Here is a 25705-nt window from a genome sequence, read left to right on the forward strand (position 1 = left end):
ATAAGAGGACCACAGGAGGTCTTCAAGACTCAAGAGTTTTGTGAAGTCAAACATTTTCCTGATATTATAATCTTAATAATAATATGAAGATTTCACTTTTATTATTCAGCATATTCACATTTGCAAATATAATGCAACAAGGGTCAGTTAAACTGCTGTCTTCTTAGCCCAAATCCAAGCAGTGGAACCAATCTATACTAGCAGTCATCATATTCTTCATAGTCATACCCTTAGAGGAAAGGGAAAAAAATTCCATTTTCACTCAAGATTGCCCTTAGGGGATTCCTCGATGGTCCAGTGGTTAAGAATTCGCCTACCAATGCAGGTGGACATGGATTTGATCCCTGGTCAGGAAAGATCCCACATACCACAGGATAGCTAAGCCCACCGCCGTATCAGGAGGAACCACCACAATAAGAAGCAGGCACATGGCAACTACAGAGGAGCCCCAACTCACCGCAACTAGAGAAAGGCCGTGGGCAACAACAAAGACTCAGTGCAGTCAAAAAAACAAACAAAGACTATCTTTGATGAAGCAGTGCTTTTTATTAATTTTATTAAATCTCAACCTTCAAGGTACATTAAAAAAAAATTGTGTGTGATGAAACAAGAAATAGGACTAAAGCACTTCTGTTGCACAGCAAAGCACTACAGTTGTCTCAACAAAACCACTTGTGCGACTGAGTTGTGAGCTGAACCAATCACCTCTATCATGGAGTTACGATGATTGACAGAAAAAGATATCTGTTCAGACTTGAGTGTATGACGAAAACTTTTTCAGAAATGGAACACAGTAAAGCTGTCACTTTAAGGGAAAAAAGGAACATGTTGCTAATGATTAAAATTCAAGCTTTCAACTGAAAATAAGAATTTTGGAAATCATATAGCCACCACTGTGAACTTTACAGCTTCAGGGTAAAGACTTCACTGGTGAAACTGGAGGTGATTCATTAGCCCTTGGTTTGTTTTTTTTTTTGGCCTCATGGCGTGGCTTATGGAATCTGTTTCCCTAACAGGAATTGAGCCTGGGCCCCCTTGACAGTGAGAGCGCGGAGTCCTAACCACTGGACCACCAGGGAATTAGTCTTTCTTGAAGGAACGGATTCAGCAGCCAAGAAAATGACTGGGAAAACTATAGCAAAAGCACTGGCGATCAGCAGGAACTACATTTAACTTAAAAAGTAAGCCTAAAACAAACAGATACCCTGACAGTAAGGAAAAGACTTACATGAAGACAAATTGGGAGGAGAAAGAAAAAAAGAAGGTTGGAGGGAGATTAAGTGGCTTCATCTGCATATTGGTAGTCAAAACACATCCTTTAAAACTCACAAACTTAGAAGTAGAAACATTTTTAACAGTATAAAAGATAATGGTTAAAATCTGGTACAGAGGAGGGATTGAGGAGGAAGAATAAAGAAAATTACGCTAAGGAGGAAGAATAAAGAAAATTGTGCTAAATTTAATAACAGAAAGGACCAATGCCTTCCCCCCCACCAAAAAATAGAGGATGACGAGAACTATACAATACTATAATTACAAAGGTAATCACTGGAATAAAAGACACAATCTTAAATATCAGAAGTACAGTAAAGTGGTAAAAGGTTTTCTTTTAAAAAAATAAAAACAAAAAATATTTGTTTTAATCCACCTAAGATTTTCAGATTGAAATCTGAAAAAAGCAAAAATCTAAAATCTTAAAAAAAAAGCCAACCCTCAAACTCCATGCAAAGAAAAACAGGATTGTGATCAGATTAAATGTTGTTTATCAGCTAAAGTAAAATTCAGGCTAAAATGGTATTAAGTGAGTAAATAAACCATCATGAAGATCAATTTCCTATTTCTATATGCCAAATTACAACATGATACGTTCTATATTAGACAGTGCTAATGCTCCTAAGGCTTAGAAGATGGAAGGAAAAAGAGAGAAAAGAGTGCTGTAACAGGGCACTGTCCACGAGAAGCTGGGGTGATGAAAAACGAGTAAGGATTTAGGATATTTAACAATTTTAAAAATCTGACTGATAATGAACTATTTATTCTCTGTGAAAACACACAAAATACTATATTTCAAGTGCTGATGGAACAGTGGGAGCAATGAGAAGTGATCATACATTGGGCCACAGACACACCCAAAAAAACCCTAAATAATCTTCAAAATGTAGAATTAGTACACAAAACATTATCTGATCCCAATACAAAAAAACTAGAAAGGAATTATACATCAGAAAATAAATGTTCTTTCCACCTAAAAAATAAACTTTCTCTAAAACTTTTCAAAGAAGGAATACTAATCACATTTGAAGATTATAAAGTCAATAATGACAGTGGTACATACTGAATTGACTCTTTACTGACTGAGCCACCAGGGAAACCCACGAATACCACTCCGGTATGGAACTACCTGACCCAGGAAATGAACCAGGGTCTCCTGCATTGCAGGTAGATTTTTTACCAGCTGAGCTACCAGGGAAGCCCACTGAATTGATAGCTTTAAAGAAATCTATAAATTGACATTTTTAGAACTCCAACATCAGCAAAACATACATTTTTCTTAAACACACAGGACATTTACTAAGATAAATTATGTATTTTAGGCCATAAAGCAAGTTTCAAATTTAAAAAGATTCAAGTCATACAAAGTATGTTCTCAGACCACAATGAAATTAAATCAGAAATTAACAAAATAAGTAACAACAGAGATGACATCACTATAGATTCTCCAGATATGAAAAGGGTAATGAAAATGTCATGAGTTGTTGAGAATGATGAAACTTAGATGAAATGGCTGCATTTCTTTAAAGATAGAAAATATCAATGCTCACTCAAATAGAAATAGAACTACATAACCTTCTAAGAAAATGTACTTTAAAATTTTCCTACAAAGAAAACTCAAGACTTTGATACTTTCAATGGTAAATTTTATCAAACATTTAAGGAATAAATAATATCAAGTATTATAATAATTATTATTAAAATCAACTCTTCCATAACACTGAAAAGGAGGTAATAATTCACAATTCTATGAAGTCAGTATAACCCAACACCAAAACCACACAAAGGCATCACAAGAAAACAAAACAGATTACCATTCTTTATGAACACAGATATTCACATTAGAAAGGATAATATCTCATAACCAAGCAGATTTACCTAAGGAATGTAAGTTGGTTTAAAACTCAAAAAATCAATATAAATCACCTGATTAACAATGAACTATGGACAGAGGTTCGTGACATTGTACAGGAGACAGGGATCAAGACCATCCCCAAGAAAAAGAAATGCAAAAAAGCAAAATGGCTGTCTGAGGAGGCCTTACAAATAGCTGTGAAAAGAAGAGAAGCCAAAAGCAAAGAAGAAAGGGAAAGATATACTCATTTGAATGCAGAGTTTCAAAGAATAGCAGGGAGAGATAAGAAAGCCTTCCTTAGTGATCAGTGCAAAGAAATAGAGGAAAACAATAAAGTGGGAAAGACTAGAGATCTCTTCAAGAAAATTAGAGATACCAAGGGAACATTTCATGCAAAGATGGGCTCAATAAAGGACAGAAATGGTATGGATCTAACAGAAGCAGAAGATATTAAGACGAGGTGGCAAGAATACACAGAAGAACTGTACAAAAAAGATCTTCATGACCCAGATAATCATGATGGTGTGATCACTCACCTAGAGCCAGGAACATGAAGTCAAGTGGGCCTTAGGAAACACACTACCAACAAAGCTAGTGGAGGTGATGGAATTCCAGTTGAGCTATTTCAAATCCTGACAGATGATGCTGTGAAAGTGCTGCACTCAATATGCCAGCAAATTTGGAAAACTCAGCAGTGGCCACAGGACTGGAAAAGGTCAGTTTTCATTCCAATCCCAAAGAAAGGCAATGCCAAAGAATGCTCAAACTACTGTACAATCGCACTCATCTCACACACTAGTAAAGTAATGCTCCAAATTCTCCAAGCCAGGCTTCACCAATACATGAACCATGAACTTCCAGATGTTCAGGCTGGTTTTAGAAAAGGCAGAGGAACCAGAGATCAAATTGCAAATATCCGTTGGATCATTGAAAAAGCAAGAGAGTTCCAGAAAAACATCTATTTCTGCTTTATTGACTATGCCAAAGCCATTGACTGTGTGGATCATAATAAACTGTGGAAAATTCTGAAAGAGATGGGAATACCAGACCACCTGACCTGTGTCTGGAGAAATCTGTATGCAGGTCAGGAAGCAACAGTTAGAACTGGACATAAAACAACAGACTGGTTCCAAATAGGAAAAGGAGTATGTCAAGGCTGTATATTGTCACCCTGCTTATTTAACTTGTATGCAGAGTACATCATGAGAAATGCTGGGCTGGAGGAAGCACAAGCTGGAATCAAGATTGCCAGGAGAAATATTAATAACCTCAGATACGCAGATGACACCACCCTTATGGCAGAAAGCAAAGAAGAACTAAAGAGCCTCTTGATGAAAGTGAAAGAGGAGAGTGAAAAAGTTGGCTTAAATCTCAATATTCAGAAAACGAAGATCATGGCATCTGGTCCCATCACTTCATGGCAAATAGATGGGGAAACAGTGGCTGACTATTTTGGAGGGGTCCAAAATCACTGCAGATGGTGACTGCAGCCATGAAATTTAAAACCGCTTACTCCTTGGAAGGAAAGACATGACCAACCTAGACAGCATATTCAAAAGCAGAGACATTACTTTGCCAACAAAGGTCCGTTTAGTCAAGGCTATGGTTTTTCCAGTGGTCATGTATGGATGTGAGAGTTGGACTATAAAGAAAGCTGAGTGCCAAAGAATTGATGCTTTTGAACTGTGGTGTTGGAGAAGACTCTTGAGAATCCCTTGGACTGCAGGAAGATCCAACCAGTCCATCCTAAAGCAAATCAGTCCTGGGTGTTCATTGGAAGGACTGATATTGAAGCTGAAACTCCAATACTTTGGCCACCTGATGGGAAGAGCTGACTCATCTGAAAAGACCCTGATGCTGGGAAAGATTGAGGGCAGGAGGAGAAGGGGACAATAGAGGATGTGATGGTTGGATGGCATCACTGACTCAATGGACATGAGTTTTGGTAAACTCCAGGAGTTGGTGATGGACAGGGAGGCCTGGCGTGCTGCAGTTAATGGGGTCACAAAGAGTCGGACACGACTGAGCCACTGAACTGAACTGAATTAACAAATGAAAAAAATCATATCAAACAGTGAATAATGTATATCTGACAAAATTCAACATCCATTCATGAAAAAGAACTCTTAGAAAAATAGAGAGGGAAATTTCCACAACTTGATAAAGAGTATCTGCAACAAATATGCAACTAACATTACACTTAATGGTGAAAAATCAAATGTTTTAACTCTGGGAACAAGGCAAGAATGTCAGCTCTCACCAGTCTTATTCAACAAGGGAAGAAGTTCCAGCCCTAGAAATACTGCCCTGGAAGTTCCAGCCATTGGCAGGGGTGGTATTAGGGGTGGTGGGGGAGAAAGCACAGATTAGGAAGAAAAAAATAAAACCGTTCCTGTATGTGGATAACATGGTTGTCTACATAGCAGATCCCAAGGAATCTACACAAAACTTCCTAGAACAAAGAAGTGAGTCCAGCAAGATTGCAGGATACAAGATAAACACAAAAACCAACTATATGCTATTAGTGAACACATGGCCACCAAAATAAAAAATTCAATCCTATCTACAGTTGCAAAAGAAAAGAAGGGAGGAGGGGAGGGAAGGCAGGCAGGCAAACTGACTAGGTACACTCTAATAAATCACGTACAGCAATCATACTGGAAGACTCAACATGGTAAAGATGTCAGTTCTGCCCAAATTGATACATATGTATAATATATTGATAATTTCTATCAAAATCCTCAAGATTTTTTTGTACAGACAAGAATATTATAAAATGTATATGGAAAAGGAATTAGAATAGCTGAAATAATTTTGATATGAAAAATAAAGTGGAAGAATCACTTTATCCAATTTCAAGACTTACTGTATATAGCTACAGTAACCAAGACTGTGGCACTGGCAGAAGTACAGACACACAGATCAACGCAACAGAAAGGAGAACTGAGAAGTAGACCCACACAAGTACACCCAACTCATTTCTGACAAAGGTGCTAAAGCAATTCACTGGGGGAAAGACAGCTTGTGCCAGAGCACTTGGACATTTAGAGGCCAAAAAACAAAAATAAACCTTCAATCTAAGTCTAAGTTATGTAAAATTTAATTCAAAATATCACAGATTTAAGTATAAACACGAAGCTGTAGAACTTAAAAAAAATACACACAGGAAAAAAATCTTCAGGATCCCAGGTTAGGCAAAGAGTTCTCAGACATGATGCCAAAGCATAAAAGAAAAAGAAACTGGACTTCATCAAAATTTAAAACTTTTGCTCTTCAAAAGGCCCTGCTAAAAAGTGTAAAAAGAAAAGTTACTGACTGGAAGAATCATCTATTTGACAAAAAACTAGAATGTAGAATACATTTTTAAAAACAATCTAAAATTATCAAAACGCAAAAGTAAAATGGAAATCTACTTAGAACATAGGCAAAACAAACAAAATTTGACAGAAGTTAAACCACAATGAAGTATCACTACATATCTATCAGAATAGCAAAAATAAAATTGAGAGTGACTTCACCAAATACTGGTGAGGACATGGACAAACTAGATCATTCATATATTGTTGCTGAAAACATAAAATGGTACAACCACTCTGGAAAACAATTTGGTAGTTTCTTAAAAAAAAATTAAATATGCAGCTATTGTATAATCCAGCAATTGCACTCTTGAACATTTCTCCCAGAGAAATGAAGAAAGCTTATACAAACTTATACACAAAAGTTTATAGCAGCTTTATTTTTTAACAGCCCCAAGCTGGAAACAATGTAGACGTCCTTCAACAAGTGAATGGTTAATCAGACTGTGGTATGTCCATCCACACTATGGAATACAACTCAGCAATAAAAAGCAACAAACTACTGACAGATACAACCACCTAGATGAATCCCTAAAGAATTCAGTTGAATTTAACAAGGTCAATTCCCAGTGGTTCTTGAAATGACAAAATGATAGAAATGGAGAACAATTAATGGTTGCCAAGGGTTAAGAAATGGGAGTGGGGGGCGGAGAGGAGAGAAGAAGTCATGGCTACAGAAGGGCATAATGAGGGATGCATATGGTGATGATGCTGTTTTTTGGTATCTTTACTTCACTGGTCAATATCCTGGTTAAGTACTTGTACTATAGTTTTGCAAAATGTTCCCACTCGGAAAAACTGAGTTAAGAGTACAATGGATCTATTTACATTAATTTTTGCAATTAAATGTGAATCTACAATGATTCAAGAGCTTCCCAGGTGGTGCTAGTAGTAAAGAACCCCCCTGCCAATTCAGGAGACATAAGAGATGAGGGTTCGATCCCTGGGTCAGGAAGATCCCTTGGAGGTGGGCATGGCAACCCAGTCTGGTATTCTTGCTTAGAGAATCCCATGGACAGAGGAGCCTTGCAAGCTACAGTGTTCACAGGGTCACACAGAGTCGGACACAACTGAAGTGACTTAGCACGCATGTACAATGATCCAAACATTTAAAATTTAATTAAAAGAACATTGCTAATTATTACAGAAATGCAAATCAAAACTACAATGAGATACCACCTTATTCCACCAAGAATAGCTATCATCAAAAAATCCACAAACAATAAATGCTGGAGCGGGTGTGGAGAGAAGGGAACTCTCCTAAACTGTTGGTGAGAATGTAAACAGGTACAGCTACTATGGAGAACAGTATGAAGGTTCCTTAAAACTAAAAATAGAACTGCCATATGAACCTGCTGGGCATATATCTGGAGAAAAACATGATCCAAAAGGATACATGCACCCCAGTGTTCACTGCAGCACTGTTTACTGCTAACTGCTAAGTCACTTCAGTCGTGTCCGACTCTGTACGACCCCATAGACAGAAGCCCACCAGGCTCCCCCGTCCTTGGGATTCCCCAGGCAAGAACACTGGAGTGAGTTGCCATTTCCTTCTCCAATGCATGAAAGTGAAGAGTGAAAGTGAAGTTGCTCAGTCGTGTCCGACTCCTAGCGACCCCTGGACTGCAGCCTACCAGGCTCCTCTGTCCATGGGATTTTCCAGGCAAGAGTACTAGAGTGGGGTGCCATTGCCTTCCCCGCAATGTTTACAATAGCCTAGAAATGGAAGCAACTTAAGTATCCATCAATAGATAAATGGCTTTAGAAGATGTGTTTTATATATATAATGGAATACTACTCAGCCACAAAAAAGAACGAAATAATGCCATTTGCAGCAACATGGATGGACACATACACTGTCATACTGAGTGAAGTCAGACAGAGAAGGACAAATAATGACATCCTTTATATGTAGAGTCTAAAAAGAAATGATACAAATGAACTTGCACAACAGAAAGGGACTCACCAACTTAGAAAATGAACTTATGGTTACCAGAGAGAAGAATGAGAGGAAGAGATAGTTAGGGAGTTTGGGGTGGACATGTACACGCTGTATTTAAAACGCATAACCAACATATACCTACTGTATAGCACGTGGAACTCTGCTAGAGAAAGACCACTTGCAACAATGAAGACACAGCACAGCCAAAAATAAACAAACAGATATATATATAATTTAAAAAGAAAAAAGAAAAAGACCAGTTCTTCTACTGAAGCAAAACCCTCAGTCCTTCCAGCCAGACCTGTCTACATATGCCTCACTATGAGATATTGGGAGATCAAGGACCCACATGCAAACTCCAAGTCCTCCTGCCTGTGCTGTGTGCTGCTTGCTTATTTGATTGTCTTGCAACACAGACACTGTGAGCAACATCTGCTTTAAGCAGGAGATTCCTCTGAGTCTCAAAAGCATACAAGGCCATTCCTGAGAAACAGCTGGACTTCTGGTCTCCAGAATTTTTAAAAAGTAAACATTTTTCTAATCTCTTCCTCAATACAAAGCCCTATAACATGTGAAGAGTTGACTCACTGGAAAAGACTCTGATGCTGGGAGGGATTGGGGGCAAGAGGAGAAGGGGACAACAGACGATGAGATGGCTGGATGGCATCACTGACTCGATGGACGTGAGTCTCAGTGAACTCCGGGAGTTGGTGATGGACAGGGAGGCCTGGCGTGCTGCGATTCACGGAGTCGCAAAGAGTCGGACACGACTGAGCGACTAATCTGATCTGATCTGATAAGTGATCAAGTGACCGAAGAAGATTGTTTCTCTTGTTAGATATCTGTGTATACTTAAGATTAATTTTAAAAGACAATATGAATATGTGACTTACAGGCTGAGCTCACAGAAGACCTAAATTTAAGCATGTCAATTGTCTGAGTGACTGAATAGATCATTTTATTGCATTGTGACTGTCTTACCATCTGCCAACTGAAGATATAATCTCTGGCTTTCCCTATTTCATGGGGATGATGTGAAAAGAAATGAGATAGTAGATGCAGATTCCTTTGCAATATAACTAGAGCAATATAATTCTCATAATTTATATTCTAAAAATCAATCAGGCAATAAAAAATGCATTGTTTGATAATGATTCAAAATCTTAATTAAAGTCTAGAATATATATGTACACCAAAGCAGATACACATACCTAAACACACACACACATCTCAGATAGAAAGATCAACAGATCAATCCATCTCTGCAGGCGCTCAGAATTAAACAGCTGGTACTCCAGTATTAGTACACAAACACCGTGAACAGCTATATATAAATAGCTCTCTGTATGCGTAAGTGTGTATATGTATTTTTCCTTCTTTTTTCTTTTCAGATATAATTATAACAAAATAACCTCGTAAGGAAAAAAATCTGACTCCCTAGAACCAACATTTTTAAACAAGCCTCAGAGACAAAGCAGTGTGCTGGACACCAGTACTGTTTTTCCTTCTTCGAATCATTTCAGGGAAGCATGAATTAGACAAGGAAAGCTCTACTGCTTCATCCTACATTTAGCTTTTAGTCCCTGTCCACTCTTTGGCATGAACTCTTAATACAAAAATAAATGCCAACGGCTGCAATAACAAAGGCTCTGAATGTTCTTATTGACATGGAAATGTAAAATGAAACTGGGAAGGGAGCCTGGTAATGATTAACGTAAGGTTTCACTTTAAAGATATTTTTAAATTATATAACTTTTCAAATCTTTTTAAGGTTGATTCATATTTTTTAAATGCTTTGGGTTTATTTATTTAACCTCTACTCTGTAACATGAACAAACAAAGATAAATGTAGCAAGATAAAATAACCAAAAATACATGAAAATGCTTCCACAGTTCACTTGGCAGCTTTAGAGTTGGAGAACACTGTTAACAGAGAACTCAGAAACCAGAAAAGCCAAAGGGACAGACTGTTTCTGGAGTTGTTAACTGTGTTGAATACTACTGAGGATGAATATGATGAGGAATAAAAGGGCCCAAGATCATTCAAATATTATTACTATGATTACCCTAAAATGAAATCATTTGTATTTTCACTTTTATGTATGTTTTAGTATCTTCCTAAAACCACATTATTATTTAGGTCTTCTTTATTGCAAAGTGACCTAGCTGACAACATACTGGTCTGAAATTTTCAAAGAATAAACTGCAAGGTGTACAGAATAGGGTCAAGGCTCCCAAGTCAAAGAGGCTGGTGCCTACTGTGGTTTGATTTACTGTACGATACTACACAAGTTATTCAACCTCCCTCTGCGTCTGTTTATACTAGTATGCATCTGTAAAATGGGGATAAATAATAATACCTAATCCTCAAGTGTGTTATCAAGATTAAATGAGATACCTGCCAGGCACATAGCATACAATAATATTAGTCATGACTGTGGACATCTGTGCTGCAAAGGCTAAGTTTTATTCTCAGTTCATACCTCCCAGAGTTAGACTGAAGACAGCTAGGTTTAAAATATATTTCTTAAGGCAAACACAGTATACAAGATAAATTCATGTATTTTAAAAAATTCCTTCAACAAATACTTATCAAAATCAAGGGCACTAAACCAGATTCTGGGAATACAGTGGTGAAGAGATTAAAAAATGGTCTCTGAACTCATATGAGTCCCTAGCCTTACAAAGTCTAGCTGGGGAAGGCTGACACTGAATGAGTGATTTACATGACAATTTTACAAAGAAATGAATCTGACAATCTGGAAGTCAGAGGAAGTGATGTTTAAGCTGGCACCTGAAAATACACAGGAGCTAAAAAACAAAAAAAGGGGGGGGACATTTTTTATGCATAGAACACACCATAGGCAAAGGCTCTGAGTCAAGAAAGAACAGGAATACCAAGGATCTGAAAAGAACTCTGAAGTATGAAAGGGATACAGAGAATTACAGGAATACAGGCAGGGACAGTACACAGAGCCCTAGAAACCGCCTGGGAATTCAGTCTTTACTGTGAAATGAGAAGCCCTTAAGATATTTTAAAATCCTGAGTCTCATGTCTATATGTAATACATTTCTCTCTGGCTGCTGTGTGGAAAAATGGTCTCTAAAGTACAATAAGACTATGTACAGGAAGATCAATGCAGAGGCTATGGTAATATACCAAGAGAAGACTGATGGTGATGTGGAACAGGCCAGTGGTAGACTAGACAGAATGATTAAATTGGAGGAATAGTCAAGACGCAGGAAAGGAAACAAGTCAAAGACAAGAATCATTCAATTTACTTTAGGTGGACATGGATCCAATCACTAAAACAGGGGTCATCAGATAAGGTTTTGAGAGGAAATGTTTGGAGCCTAGTAGGCTGCCATCTATGGGGTTGCACAGAGTCGGATACAACTGACATGACTTAGCAGCAGTAGCAGTTCATGAGTTTGAAAGTGAAAATATTAGTCTTCAGTCATGTCTGACTCTTTGCGACCCCATGGACTGTAGCCGACCAGGCTCCTCTGTCAATGGAATTCTCCAGGCAGGAATACTGGAATGGGTTGCCCTTTCCTTTTCCAGGGGATCTTCCTGACCCAGGGATCAAACCCGGGTCTCCTACACTGCAGGCAGATTCTTTACCATCTGAGGCACCAGAGAAAACCCTCATGATTTTGAGGTACCTATAAAACATCCAAGTGAAGATGTAAATAGACAACTTAACTATAGGGATCTTGGAACTCAGAACAACTTAGGTTGGAGGTAATAGTAAGATAGCTATTTACCTATGTCACAAGATAAAGTAATGATTCTTAAACTTCCAACATGCTGATGAATCATATCTCAGGGGCTGAATTCAAATCCTGGTCACCAATTTCAGAGAGTCTAACTCAGCAGAACAGGGAAATAACTCAAGAAAGGCATTTTTAACAAATACTCTCAAGTGACAGACAATATCTTGAGAACAAACAAAGACATTAGTAGCAAGAGAGAGAGGGAAAAAACCTGGAATGTATGATACCAGAGAAGCCATTGAGACAGACTGTTTCCAGAGTTGTTAACTGTGTTGATTGCTACTAAGGACCAATAAGATGAGGAATAAAAGGGCCCACAGAACTCAGACAAGGAATGGGAGGGAGGTGAGGAGACGAAGACAGCTATGTGTGGCTCTGTTGAGACTGTACAAACAAGAGGCATAATAAGATTCTGGGAGATGGCGTGGGGCAAAGAAGGGATTTGTTTGTTGTCCGACTTTGTTTTTAGGAGCTTCCCTGGCAGCTCAGACAGTAAAGAATCTGCCTGTAATGTAGGAGACCCAGGTTAGATCCCTGGGTCGGGAAGATTCCCTGGAGAAGGGAATGGCAACCTACTCCAGTATTCTTGCCTGGAAATCCCATGGAGAGAGGAGCCTGGCTGGCTACAGTCCACAGGGTCGCAAAAGTCAGACACGACTGAGCAACTAACACTTTCACACTTTGTTTTGGGGATAAGAAAGACAGCCTGAAGAAAAGGCAAGGTTCAAGATGTATGAGACAAGAGAACACTTTAATTCTCTTTAATCTTACTAGCTATTGTACAAATAAATTATAATTATAGGTTCAAACCTTTCTTAGATAAATAAAAGCCAAAGCCTATCAAAAACATCATGAGATCCAAAAGCTATCTTCTGTAGTTAAGACAGGGCAAATATTGATTGATCTTTGGAGGAAAGCAAAAATACTGAATGGTATTATATATTCTGATTCTAAGGAAAAGGTGAGGCTCCTCCTCAAAGGTAAAGATTAAAACTGAGACAGCAGACATGAGTGCCACCTGCTGGTAAAATGTAAATGCTCAGTTTGTTTCTTTTTTTTTTTGGCCATGCCACAGGGCATGTGGGATCTTTGTTCCCCAACCAGGGATCAGACCTGCACCACCTGCATTGCAAGTGTAGAGTCTTAACCAATGGACCACCAAGGAGGTCCCAATGCTCAGTATTCTGACTGAGATAGAATCTAGTCTTAGGAATTTCAACTAATTGGATTACTGGTTACCTGTTTCCAATGAGTTTCTTGATAAAGATAATGAAGTCTCAGATCTTCCCACCCAGCAAAACAATGTCTTTTATAAACACTCCTGTTTCAATGTTATTCTCTCAAATCATCCCACCTTCGCCTTCTGAAACATGTACATTACCTTATGTAAAATAGATGACCAGTGCAAGTTCTATACATGAAGCAGGGAACCCAAAGCTGGTGCTCTGGGACAACCCAGAGGGATGGGGTAGGGAGGGAGATGGGAGAGGGGTTCAGGATGGGGTGACACATGTACACCTGTGGCTGATTCATGTTGATGTATTGTAATAATCCTCCAATTAGAATAAATTAATTGATCAAAAAAAAAAATCTCCTAGTTAGCTGGTCATCATCCCTTTACTTCAATACATTCGACAGTAGGAGGCACACAGTCCAAGACTTATTACATAATCATTAGACCATTTAAAACTGAACTAGACCTTCTACCCACTTATGGGCTTCCCTGATAGCTCAGTTGGTAAAGAATCTGCCTGCAATGCAGGAGACCTGGGTTGGGAAGATCCCCTGGAGAAGGGAAAGGCTACTCCAGTATTCTGGCCTAGAGAATTCCATGGACTGTATAGTCCGTGGGGTTGCAAAGAGTCGGACACAACCAAATGACTTTCACTTTCACATACTAGCCTTGCCTCTGCTGCAGTACAATAAATCTCCCTATGGTAGTCCTTCACTATCTGAAAGCAGATAGTGCTTTCAGAGATCTGAAACTTATATATATACTTATATCTGAAACTTATACCATATCTGCACTTACTTTCTCCCTAGATTAAACAACTCTGGTATTTTTTTTTTAACTGTTGATTTTAAAACCTCCCACCAGCCCAGTTGTTGGATAAAAGCTGGTCCGTCAATAGTCCATAAACTATCTTATTTAGTTTTTATTTTCAACACATAGCCCAGTGGTACTATCACTTTCCTCTATCTGGGTCTTAATACACAGTTGACTCATACTAAGTTTATGGTCAACTAAAATCCTGTCCAGCTAGATTTCCCCAATCCAGGATGCATTCAACTTAATTATTTGAATCCAGTGCGAGTCTTGATGTCTATCCTTGCTAAATTTCACCTCATAACAATTTTGATTGCACTTTGTCAAGATCATTTTGGACCCTGATTCTTGGTTCTATCCAAATTCGACAAGCCACTCAATAAATCTTCATCCAAATCAATGATAAAAACTTGGATATGAAAGAGCCCTAGAAAGTAATTAATACTAGGCCTGCAAGAATACTCTTTGGGGTAGGAATGTTTCTCATCTGTAAATCTACTATTTACTAATCCATCTCAGCAATGAGAGTAATGAAAAACTAAGGCAAATGCTTTAACAAAATCAAGATGTTATGTAATAAGCATTGCATGAATGTAGTGTCCTCACATTCCTTTCAAAAGTGCCATTTTTATGAGTTTAGCAAGGTTGTTCTTAAGTGAACTCATGGAAAATGTTCACAAACCACAATGGGGTTACAGTGGATAGTTCCTACATCCACTTTTCTTCTACAAAATTACACTGTAAGAGTTAACCTATTTTACTATTTTATGATTAAATATTACAATTTAACACTTAAAACAGTAGATTTGTGGCCATTTGTGCATGTATTTTACTCATCCTAATGGGCTAAAGATCACCTTTTTCAAAAGTATAGTCCTCTTGAGTGAAATAAGCTATGTCTTCTCTGCTTAGGCATCCATGCTTAAGCAAGTGTGCCTTATTTGAAAACTGATCCAAAGTTACTTACAAATTATTTAGATAGCTCTGACTATTCAAATAGGACCATGGGTTATAATTCCACTGGGTCTTGAGATCTGAACAATCATAATGTAACTATATGAAACATATGCTGGGCTTCAGCCTGTTTCTTTAATATATTTATCTGGACTTTTCCATTTTAAAGACCACTCTCTGCGCTCATGAAAATAGAAGCAAAACCAGAAGTGTTGCTCCAGGGTAGAGTGCAGCATTCCAGATGTGGACTCCAAAGTCCCAGTACTGGATTCTAATCCCAGCTCTATTGTTCACTAGCTATGTGATCTGCAACAGGTGATTTAACCTCTCTGTGCCTTGGTCTCACTCATAAATGTGAATAATGACAAAACCTACCTTGTAGAATTACAGGAATTAAATAAGTTAACATGTGTAAATGGTTTGTAATGGTGTCTGCCACACAGTAAGCACTGAATACTTTAGATGTTTGCTATAATTATCATTCCTGATCGTCTACTATCATCACCCCTTCTCACCCATCCTTTCCCTGAACTTGCTCTGAAAATAACAATACAGTACAATGGTTACTTAAGAGCTGGGTTTTGAAGTCAGAATAACCTGGACTGGAGTTTCTGACCCCACACTTAATCAGCAATATTACCTTCAGAAGTCACTTAACCTCTCTCAGCCTAAACTTTCTCTTCTATAATATGAGGATAATAACAGGATCTACTTCATAGGGTTGTTGCAGGAATTAAACAAAAATGAATGCCACACCCTTCATGTAGTACTTGGCATGTAATACACATATTAGGTTCAGATCAGATCAGATCAGTCACTCAGTCGTGTCCAACTCTTTCTGACCCCATGAATCGCAGCACGCCAGGCCTCCCTGTCCATCACCAACTCCCAGAGTTCACTCAAACTCACGTCCATTGAGTCGGTGATGCCATCCAGACATCTCATCCTCTGTCGTCCCCTTCTCCTCTTGCCCCCAATCCCTCCCAGCATCAGAGTCTTTTCCAATGAGTCAACTCTTCGCATGAGGTGGCCAAAGTATTGGAGTTTCAGCTTTAGCATCATTCCTTCCAAAGAAATCCCAGGGCTGATCTCCTTCAGAATGGACTGGTTGGATCTCCTTGCAGTTCAAGGGACTCTCAAGAGTCTTCTCCAACACCACAGGTCAAAAGCATCAATTCTTCGGCGCTCAGCCTTCTTCACAGTCCAACTCTCACATCCATACATGACCACAGGAAAAACCATAGCCTTGACTAGACGGACCTTTGTTGGCAAAGTAATGTCTCTGCTTTTCAATATGCTATCTAGGTTGGTCATAACTTTCCTTCCAAGGAGTAAGCGTCTTTTAATTTCATGGCTGCAGTCACCATCTGTAGTGATTTTGGAGCCCAGAAAAATAAAGTCTGACACTGTTTCCACTGTTTCCCCATCTATTTCCCATGAAGTTAATCTTTGTCAAAATCCCTCCGTATCCTTTAGTATTTTGGTAGGTACAATCTGGACCATACGAGTCTCTTTTCTGATAGTCATATAGATTCTTCATGCTTTTGACAAATATCTTTGGTTATCGACCTCTCTCCAACTTTGGTAGATGTTCTGTGTTTTATAGATATACTTCTCTCAACATTCTTCCCCATTTCCTTTCTCCTTGGACTGTTTGTGGTTATTGTGTCAACATTTAAGAATTTCCTGTTCTTCGATCTTATGGTTGCCGGGGGGGAGGGATGGGGAGAAAGGACAGTTAGGGAGTTTGGGATATGCATGTACACACTGCTCTATTTAAAATGAATAACCAACAAGCACCTACTGCATAGCACACGGAACTCTGCTCAATGTTATCTGGCAGCCTGGAAGAGAGGAGAGTTTGGGGAAGAATGGATACATGCATATGTATGGCTGAGTACCTTTGCTGTTCATCTGAAACTGTCACAACATTGTTAATTGGCTTTACCCCAATACAAAATTGGAGAAGGCAATGGAACCCCACTCCAGTACTCTTGCCTGGAAAATCCCATGGACAGAGGAGCCTGGTGGGCTGCAGTTCATGGGATTACTAAGGGTCGGACACGACTGAGCGACTTCACTTTGACTTTTCACTTTTATGCATTGGAGAAGGAAATGGCAACCCACTCCAGTATTCTTGCCTAGAGAATCCCAGGGATGGGAGAGCCTGGTGGGCTGCCGTCTATGGGGTCACACAGGGTCGGACACGATTGAAACGACTTAGCAGCAGCAGCAATACAAAATAAAAAGTTAAAAAAAAAAAATTCCTGTTCTTTGTGAATCTATTAGTATTTAGGGGTATATTAGTATTTTGGCCTATAACCATGAGACTGTTCCCATATTTGTTTTGCTGAAATATCTGCTTTCTAAAATACAGGATTCATAATGTTATTTTTCCTCATGAGATGTTATTATAACCTTTAAAATAATGAGATAATTTTTCTATCAGTAGTTTATCCCTTCTACTTCCCCAATCATTGATAAAAAGTAAATTCAGAATAATGATTCCCACCACTGTTATCTTTACTGCCTATGAGGCTAAGTGATTAATAAATCAAAATTTTATTAGATATTCTTTTAGCAGAATTAAACTTCTGACAAATATCTAGGTGGTTAAAGAAAACATTACTACCATGATTTGTTTCTCAGTAAATTTTAAAATCTGTTTTAGAAACCATCATCTACAGTCCCTGTCATGCTGATTCCTTAATATTTCTCTGTCAGAATATCACTTTTCATTCCTTTTTTCTTTTATAGCTCTCTACCAGGTTCTTCCCCAACAAAGTGGTTTCCACCTTATGTGTATATTCACACGCATGCCATGTGTACACACACACACACACACACACATCCTCCTCATTAACCCCTCTAAGCATGCCCTATTGGATGTTCCTTTTCACCAAAGTACACCTTCCAACAACCAGAGTTCTTACATGAATACCATCCTACCACTTCTTGATAACAGATATTCTCTTGTTAAAATGCTGAGTTTGCTTTTCTCTATATACTGTAGTGATATACAAAATCATTTATATACCAGGTACTATTCCTAAATAGTTCTGTCCCCAAATGCTTTCTCTCTGCCATATGTTTTCCTCCTAGCTTATCTATTTCTATAACCTTATATAAGCTCCTTTCTCTTCTTCACTACAAATTCAGTGAGCCACAAGGTAATAAATGTTACTTTGCTAGAAGCCCACTACTATGGCATTCAATAGTACAGTTCAGGAAACCAAATCCTGCTCTGATACCCTCCAACTGTTCACTGCCGTATCTACTCTTGTCTTCCAAAGTTAAGAGCATCAAATGCAAACATAAAAACATATGAGCTGTGTCTGCTCCTCCAACTCCAAAACCCTATATTTCTTCTAAATATGTCCAGTAATGTGCATAAGAAAAGTTATTTTGACTAGACTATTAACTTCAAGATAACAAGGAGCACACATCTTTTGCACACTATCGTCCAGTGCCTAGAACATATTAGACCAGAGGCTGCACACTTTGACCCATGGGCCAAGTCCTGTCCACAGCCTGTTTTTGAATGGCTCCCAGCTACGAATGGTTTTTACATTTCTAAAGTGTTGTTTAAAAACAAGTAAAAAAAAAAAAAATCACATGGACGAACGTGTGACAGGGACCATATGTACCCCACAAAGCTTAAATTTTACCATCTGGCCCTTTTTAGAAAATGTTTGCTGACTGCTATACCAGACCCTCAAATATTTGTTGAGAGAGGAGACAGGGGGAGGGGAGCAAGACCTCAGAGTGAAAAAGAAGAAACAGATTCCCAACAAATATACTTTGAGATGATTGCAAATGGTAAATACTCTCATAATAAACACTGTGCAGATCTTTAAATCATTCCTTGACTTCTATTTTCAGAGTTTCAAGAGAAACTGAAGGTTTTTTATTAGTATATTTAAGAGATCATAATTTTTTGGCAATGTACCTATTCTTGAATCACAGGTGCTCCTAAGAGAACTAAATTTAAACCTTGGTAGTCCACTTGTCCAACAAGTCAACGGAAGTGTTAGTCATCAGCAAGGTGTAAGGCGTCAATTCACAGGTATGCACCCTCATACACACATCTGTTCCTTCCATGAAGCACCAAGTACCTAAGCACTGACACCCCACAACATTTTACTCATCTGTTCCCATGTGTCTGTACACCTGTTACTTCAAATTTTAATAACTGAGATGTTCCACAAACCCTGTAATAAATCTCTGAATACCGAAAAATGTTTAAGCAAAAGATCAAAGTTCCATTCTCAAATAATATCAAAGACCAGTACTAGACCTGTTCATAGTAATGTCTATTAGAAGCACTTGCAAATGTGTACCTGAAAATGTTGCTCCATCACTTGGATTTTTCCCTGGTCTGGGCACTTTTTTAGAGCTCGGTCTGCATAATGCAATAGGATTTCTACCATCTGGAAGGAAAACAGTAATTAAAATATGTCTCTAAAGCTTTGTAATACTTAATATATGTCATCTTAATATATATGATCTTAAATAATACAGAATCAGGCTTGGCTATTTTATGAAAAAATACAATTTAAAATTTTAGTGGCTTTATTTCCCCATTTTTTAACCCCAGCCTAATTTCTTTCAGGCTCAGGGTTAGTACCAATTTGTTAATCTTTCCTAATAAATACCTCCAGGTTCCAGATGGCATTAGTGTGAAATAAAAATGAAATAAAATGTTGACGTTTACCTCTTCAGTTATCCTCTACATAGATCTTTCCCTAAAGAACACATACAGGCAATTCTTCCTACCAGAAACTAAGAGAATCATTTATAAGTCTTTGGAATGACCAGTTTCTGTATATGTTTTCTAAATGTTTATACTAATTTGGAATCTAATTTTTACCAATGCATTTGCACAATAAATAGGGGGAGGAATGACAACAGTAAATGAATTCAGGCAAGCCTAGACTAGGAAAACAAAGCTAGTATTAAATATTAACATTAGCCATATTAATGCTAATTAACAGCTTAAAGCTCAACATTCAGAAAACAAAGATCATGGCATCCAGTCCCATCACTTCATGGCAAACAGACATGGAAACAGTGGCAGACTTTATTTTTGGGGGCTCCAAAATCACTGCAGATGGCGACTGCAGCCATGAAATTAAAACACAATTACTCCTTGGAAGAAAAGTTATGACCAACCTAGACAGCATATTGAAAAGCAGAGACATTACTTTGCCAACAAAGATACGTCTAGTCAAGGCTATAGTTTTTCCAGTAGTCATGTATGGATGTCAGAGTCAGACTATAAAGAAAGCTGAGCCCCGAAGAATTGATGCTTTTGACCTGTGGGGTTGGAGAAGACTCTTGAGAGTCCCTTTGACTGCAAGCAGACCTAACCAGTCCATCCTAAAGGAAATCAGTCCTGGGTGTTCATTGGAAGGACTGATATTGAAGCTGAAACTCCAATACTTTGGCCACCTGATGCGAAGAGCTGACTCATTTGAAAAGACCCTGATGCTGGGAAAGATTGAGGGCAGGAGGATAAGGGGACGACAGAGGATGAGATGGTTGGATGGCCATCACTGACTCAATGGACATGAGTTTGGGTAAACTCCAGGAGTTGTTGATGGACAGAACGTGCTGTGGTTCATGGGGTTACAAAGAATCGGACATGACTGAGAGACTGAACTGAACAATAATAATAAACATCAGCCATCTTTGCTACCTCAGGCAATACAAATATTTGCACATATAGTATTTCTCATTATTACTTATCAGTTTATAACAAATGTCAGCATCCTATGGGCTACAATAAGTTCAGAAACAATCCAGATCCCTGGGTTTTCTTCTTCCTCCTGTCTGCTGTCTTCTGGCTATTTCACTATTTATAATCTTCATTAAAGAGTGAGCAAGGGAAAAAAGAAAAGGCGCTAAGAAGGAATTTACAAAAGCATTCACAGTAACAACCAAGGAATTATCATCTGATTTGCTTTTTTATACACTCTCTTCTTGACTGTAGTCATTTACCTAATCACGTCCAAGATGTACCCCAGTAAAAACCCTATTAAAATACTCACCCGATCTGCAACAATAGCCTTTCGCTTACTGGCATCCCCTGATAACCCTGCAGAGAAGCAAAACCCACATAAATCCGAAGTTAATCCACATCTTCAGGAGTGAAATTGCTCTGGTCTTCTATTGATAACCTATGCTAACAATAGATATAACAAATCTAGGTAACAAAATATTGGGTAATATGCCATAACAGGAACACCTCCCATCAACTGGCCCAGACAGCATGTCAGTGTACTTTCCTTTTGTTCTAACAGTTAAGTTTTCCTTATGAAATGAATTTTAAAAGTGACATTTAAAATTCTATATCCTGTATTTGTCATTAACCTTTTCTCCTGAAAATCTGTAAGGTCTGATAACATCTTGCTTATAAAACACTTGAACACTAAGTCAAAAGTATTCTGTGAATGATTAATATTATTCATTTTCTCTGCTCCAGAAAAGCAGTACCTACTACACCAGTGTTCTGTTGACTTACCTACTACTGCTTTTGCTTTTCCTTCATGGAAAGACCATGCCAGAGCCAAAGCTTCTGTAAGACAGTCTTGTTTCAAGAGGTGATCCACTCTCTAAAATGAATAAATGAGAGAAACCACACCCCTTTGTCTGACCAATCACCAGTAAAAATTCCTATTCTACCTAGTGTCTTTACAGAAGTTGTTGCTTATTAGCTAAAATTATAATAACCATGTGACTATCTTATTTCCAAGGAAAACAATTTCATAAAGCACTGGATAGTACAGTGACTGTATAAGTTGGTATAAGGAGCTACAGCCTAAACCTGAAAAGAGGAAACAGCTAGAATGTTGCTGGAGCAGAAACAGCTAATTGCCACAATATCCATTCAATCCCTCCTCCTTCATAACAAATTCCAAGTTTGTTTGAGATAGCAATAAACCGTTAGACAGCTAAAGGACATTTCTAAGACTCTCCTGTGGCCACGTGGGGCCATGTGACCAACTTCTGGCCAATGATAAGAGGAAGTGTTATTTGGACATTTCTGGATTGTGACCTTAAAAGGTCAGGGCCAGGCTTCTCTTCTGTTCCTCCGTAACAGCTGGAGCTCCGGCAGTTATACTGGAACATAAAATGACCTTGAGACTAGAATCCATACACAAGAAGGGTGACATTTTTTTTTTTTTATATATATAGGGTAGTATGACAAAGACCATGGAGCTGCCATATTAGCCACAGACTGTGTACCTCCAGACTGCTGTTACTGCTGCTGAAAGATCTTTTATACCACTGGTATTTTGAATTTTCTATATACATAGCCAAACCTTATCAGGGAGTTGGTCAGTTTTATCAAATCAAGTATATGATAGAATGGCTTTGATGTACACTTCTGAAATTAAAAAGCACAAATCCAAATAATCTTTTTCTGCAAAGTCAAAAAATGCTAAGATGTGTGCAATTCAATAGTGCTAATATATAAAATTACTCTGAACTCACCTCCCTCCAGCTCCTCAGCATCATCACATAAACAGACTAGAAAACGAGAAGGAAATTAGACTTATCATCTCCAAGAGACTTACTTGAGAGACACATTTGTCTCAGTTCTACATCTCATTGTACATCTAAGTAAAAATATTTCATATTACACTTAAAAGTAAAGGGTCGTTCAAGAGCCCACATTAAAAAGTAAAACAGGGACTTCGCTGGCAGTCCAGTGGTTAACACTCCATGCTTCTACTGCAGGCAGGTTTGCTCCGTAGTTGGGGAACTAAGATCCTACATGCCATGTGACGTGGACAATAAAAAAAAAGAGTACATCAAACATTTAAAAGTGAATAAGTCTATCCAAGGGGTTCATTCCATGGACAAAGAAGGAAAATCCAATCTCCCAACGTGCTAAGCTTTTCCATGCTAAGTTAAAAAAAAAACAAGGAGCAAACTGATAGACAACAAGCTTTAAAAAACAAAAACAAATTAATAAACAAAAAGTTAAAAAAACAAAAGGGACAAATTGATATACAAAAAGTTCCTATTCTAAGTCAAATATCTCAATGCATTTTATTAATAATATACCCTAAGCTGATCTAGGGCTTCCCAGGTGGTACAGTGGTAAAGAATCCGCCTGCCAAATGCGGATTCAGTTCCTGGGTTGAGAAGATCCCCTAGAGGAGGGAATGGCAACCCCACTCCAGTATTCTTGCCTGGGAAATCCCATGGACATAGGAGCCTGGCGGGCTACAGTCTATGGGGTCGCAAGGAGTTGGACACAATCGAGCGAGTGAACACAAGCTGATCTAAGCTAAAGCACATCTTAATTACATGACAAAAATATATAATAGAGTTATCTTCCTGGTCATTAAAACATAATTGTGAAGGAAGATTGAGAAAGTATACCTCTGAATAAAGAAAATACGCATCCTATTATTAACCAGAACCTAAACAAAGGTAAAAATATAGTATGTCTAAAAGTAGAGGAAATTAATTAGTTGTGCAGTACAGAGAACTATATTCACTATCTTCTAATAACCTATAATAAAACTAAGGGGCAATCTTTTAAAAAATTAGTTAAACATCATGATCATCTAACCCTTCAAAGTTTTCAATTACTGCTGATCAGTATTCACTTTGTAATGTACTGCTGTCTTTACCAGCAACCTCCTTCAGCCCCAACTCGCCTGACACAAACGCACACCAAGTCACAAAGTGGAAGAACTTACTTTTGTTCCCAAATAAAAGATCTGACCACCATAGCTACTTATGGATTGATAGCAAGCCTTCTCTCCAACCAAAGCCTAAAAAAAAAAATTTAAAGGTAAAACACTACATGCATTAGAAGTCTCAAATTTTCAAGAATGTAGAATACAGAGACAATATAGTTTCATCCTGTAAGTGAGGGGGGGGGAAATGTCAGTCCAGTGCCACTCTGTCTGTGGAAGTGGCAGAAAAGACAAAGTGCAAAAAGTAGTTCTCTGCTTGTATATGGTCTTTTTATCTTTCAGAGAAATGCAAAAAACGGAGGAACATGGCAACTTCTAAACTCGAAGAAAAACTTGCAACCTGCCCACTACCGGATGACAGGCAATCACTGCTTCTGTCAAAGAATAGGGCTAATTGAAATGATACCTCCAAGTTCTTTGAAATAAATATCAACAAAAAACGCAAAAGTAAACAGGAAGATGAAGCAGTGCAGTATATGAAAGTCAGCACAGCCCAGCAAATAGAAACAAGACTTACTGCCTGACAAATCTGGGTTGCAAATTTAGGCTCTGTCACCTACTAGGTGACAGAGTTTAAACAAGTTTCAAAGTTCTGACACTATGTTTTTCCATCTTTGAAAACCATGCAGTTTCTGAGAGGCTTAAATACAGTAGCATTTATAAATCTTCCAAAACAGATGTGGTCAAGAACTGATAACTAGTCATTTTTCTTACGAAATTATAAAAATATATACAAAGGTCGACAGAATAAAATAATGAACCCAATGTATCCAGTAACTAGCTTCATTAATTATAAGCTCAATCTTGTTTCATCTACAATTTCCACTGACTCCTTTATAGCACAGTAATAATTCTGAAATGAATCTCAGATTTGAACATCTCATTTACAAAAATTCAGTTTATGCATAATAAATCCTTTTTAACATAACCATAATTTCCTTGACAGACTTTTAAAAATTAACAATCATTCCTCAATATCAAATATCTGATCAGTGTTTGGATTTCAGATTGCCTCATAAATGTCAAACGTTACTGAGATTTTTATTCTTTGTTTCTACATTTCATTTGTTAAGTCAAGACTCAAATAAGGGCCACACACTGAAGCAGGCTGATACATCTCTTAAGAGTCAGTGTGCCTCTATCTCTCACAGTCCTTTACTTTCCATGCAGTTTATTTGTTGAGGACACTGGAACACTTATTCATGGGAGTTTCCTACTATCTGAATTTTGCTAATGGCATCCCAGTGGAATCTTTTAACATGTTCCTCTGCTTCTATATTTCCTCTAGAAGATCAGAATCAGGGTTTTGCATTTTTTTTTAGTCTGGGTTTCTGGCAGTACTACTTTAAATTTAAGTACAATGTTAGTGCTAGGATTTTTGTAGATGTTCTTTTTAATCAAGCCGAAGAAGCTCCCTTCTACTTCTATTCCTAGTTTGCTAAGAATTTTATCAGAAACGGATACTGAATTTTGTGAAATGCTTTTTCTATGTTTTTTGAGATGGTATTATGACCTTTCTTTTACAATAAACTTAACATAGTGAATTACATTGACTTTTGAATGTTAAACCAGCCGGGTGTGACTTGGATAAATACCATTTGATAACGATTCCGCTTTTCATACATTGCTGATTTACTACTATTTTACAGATTTTTGCTTCTATGCTCATGAGGTCATCGGTCTGTATTATACTTTATTGCAATGTCTTCAGTTTTATTATCAGAGGTAAGCTGATATCATAAAAAGAATTATGTGCTCCCTTTTCCTCTATTTTTAAAAAGATTT

General features: G+C 38.0%; 1 protein-coding gene across 2 annotated transcripts in view; it reads right to left on the reverse strand.

The window, feature by feature from the left end:
* Positions 1 to 25705, reverse strand: part of VPS8 (VPS8 subunit of CORVET complex) — a 295718-nt gene that overhangs the window by 213254 nt on the left and 56759 nt on the right. For both annotated transcript variants that reach the window (XM_070372173.1, XM_070372165.1), the window contains exons 16-20: positions 23921 to 23995; positions 22701 to 22736; positions 21727 to 21817; positions 21254 to 21300; positions 19544 to 19633 (exon numbers count right to left, since the gene is read on the reverse strand). In XM_070372173.1, coding sequence (XP_070228274.1) covers positions 19544 to 19633; positions 21254 to 21300; positions 21727 to 21817; positions 22701 to 22736; positions 23921 to 23995 — 339 coding nt within the window. The remainder of the gene's footprint in view (positions 1 to 19543; positions 19634 to 21253; positions 21301 to 21726; positions 21818 to 22700; positions 22737 to 23920; positions 23996 to 25705) is intronic.

Source organism: Bos mutus, chromosome 1 (assembly GCF_027580195.1).
Source record: "Bos mutus isolate GX-2022 chromosome 1, NWIPB_WYAK_1.1, whole genome shotgun sequence".
NCBI classification, from domain to species: Eukaryota; Metazoa; Chordata; class Mammalia; order Artiodactyla; family Bovidae; genus Bos; species Bos mutus.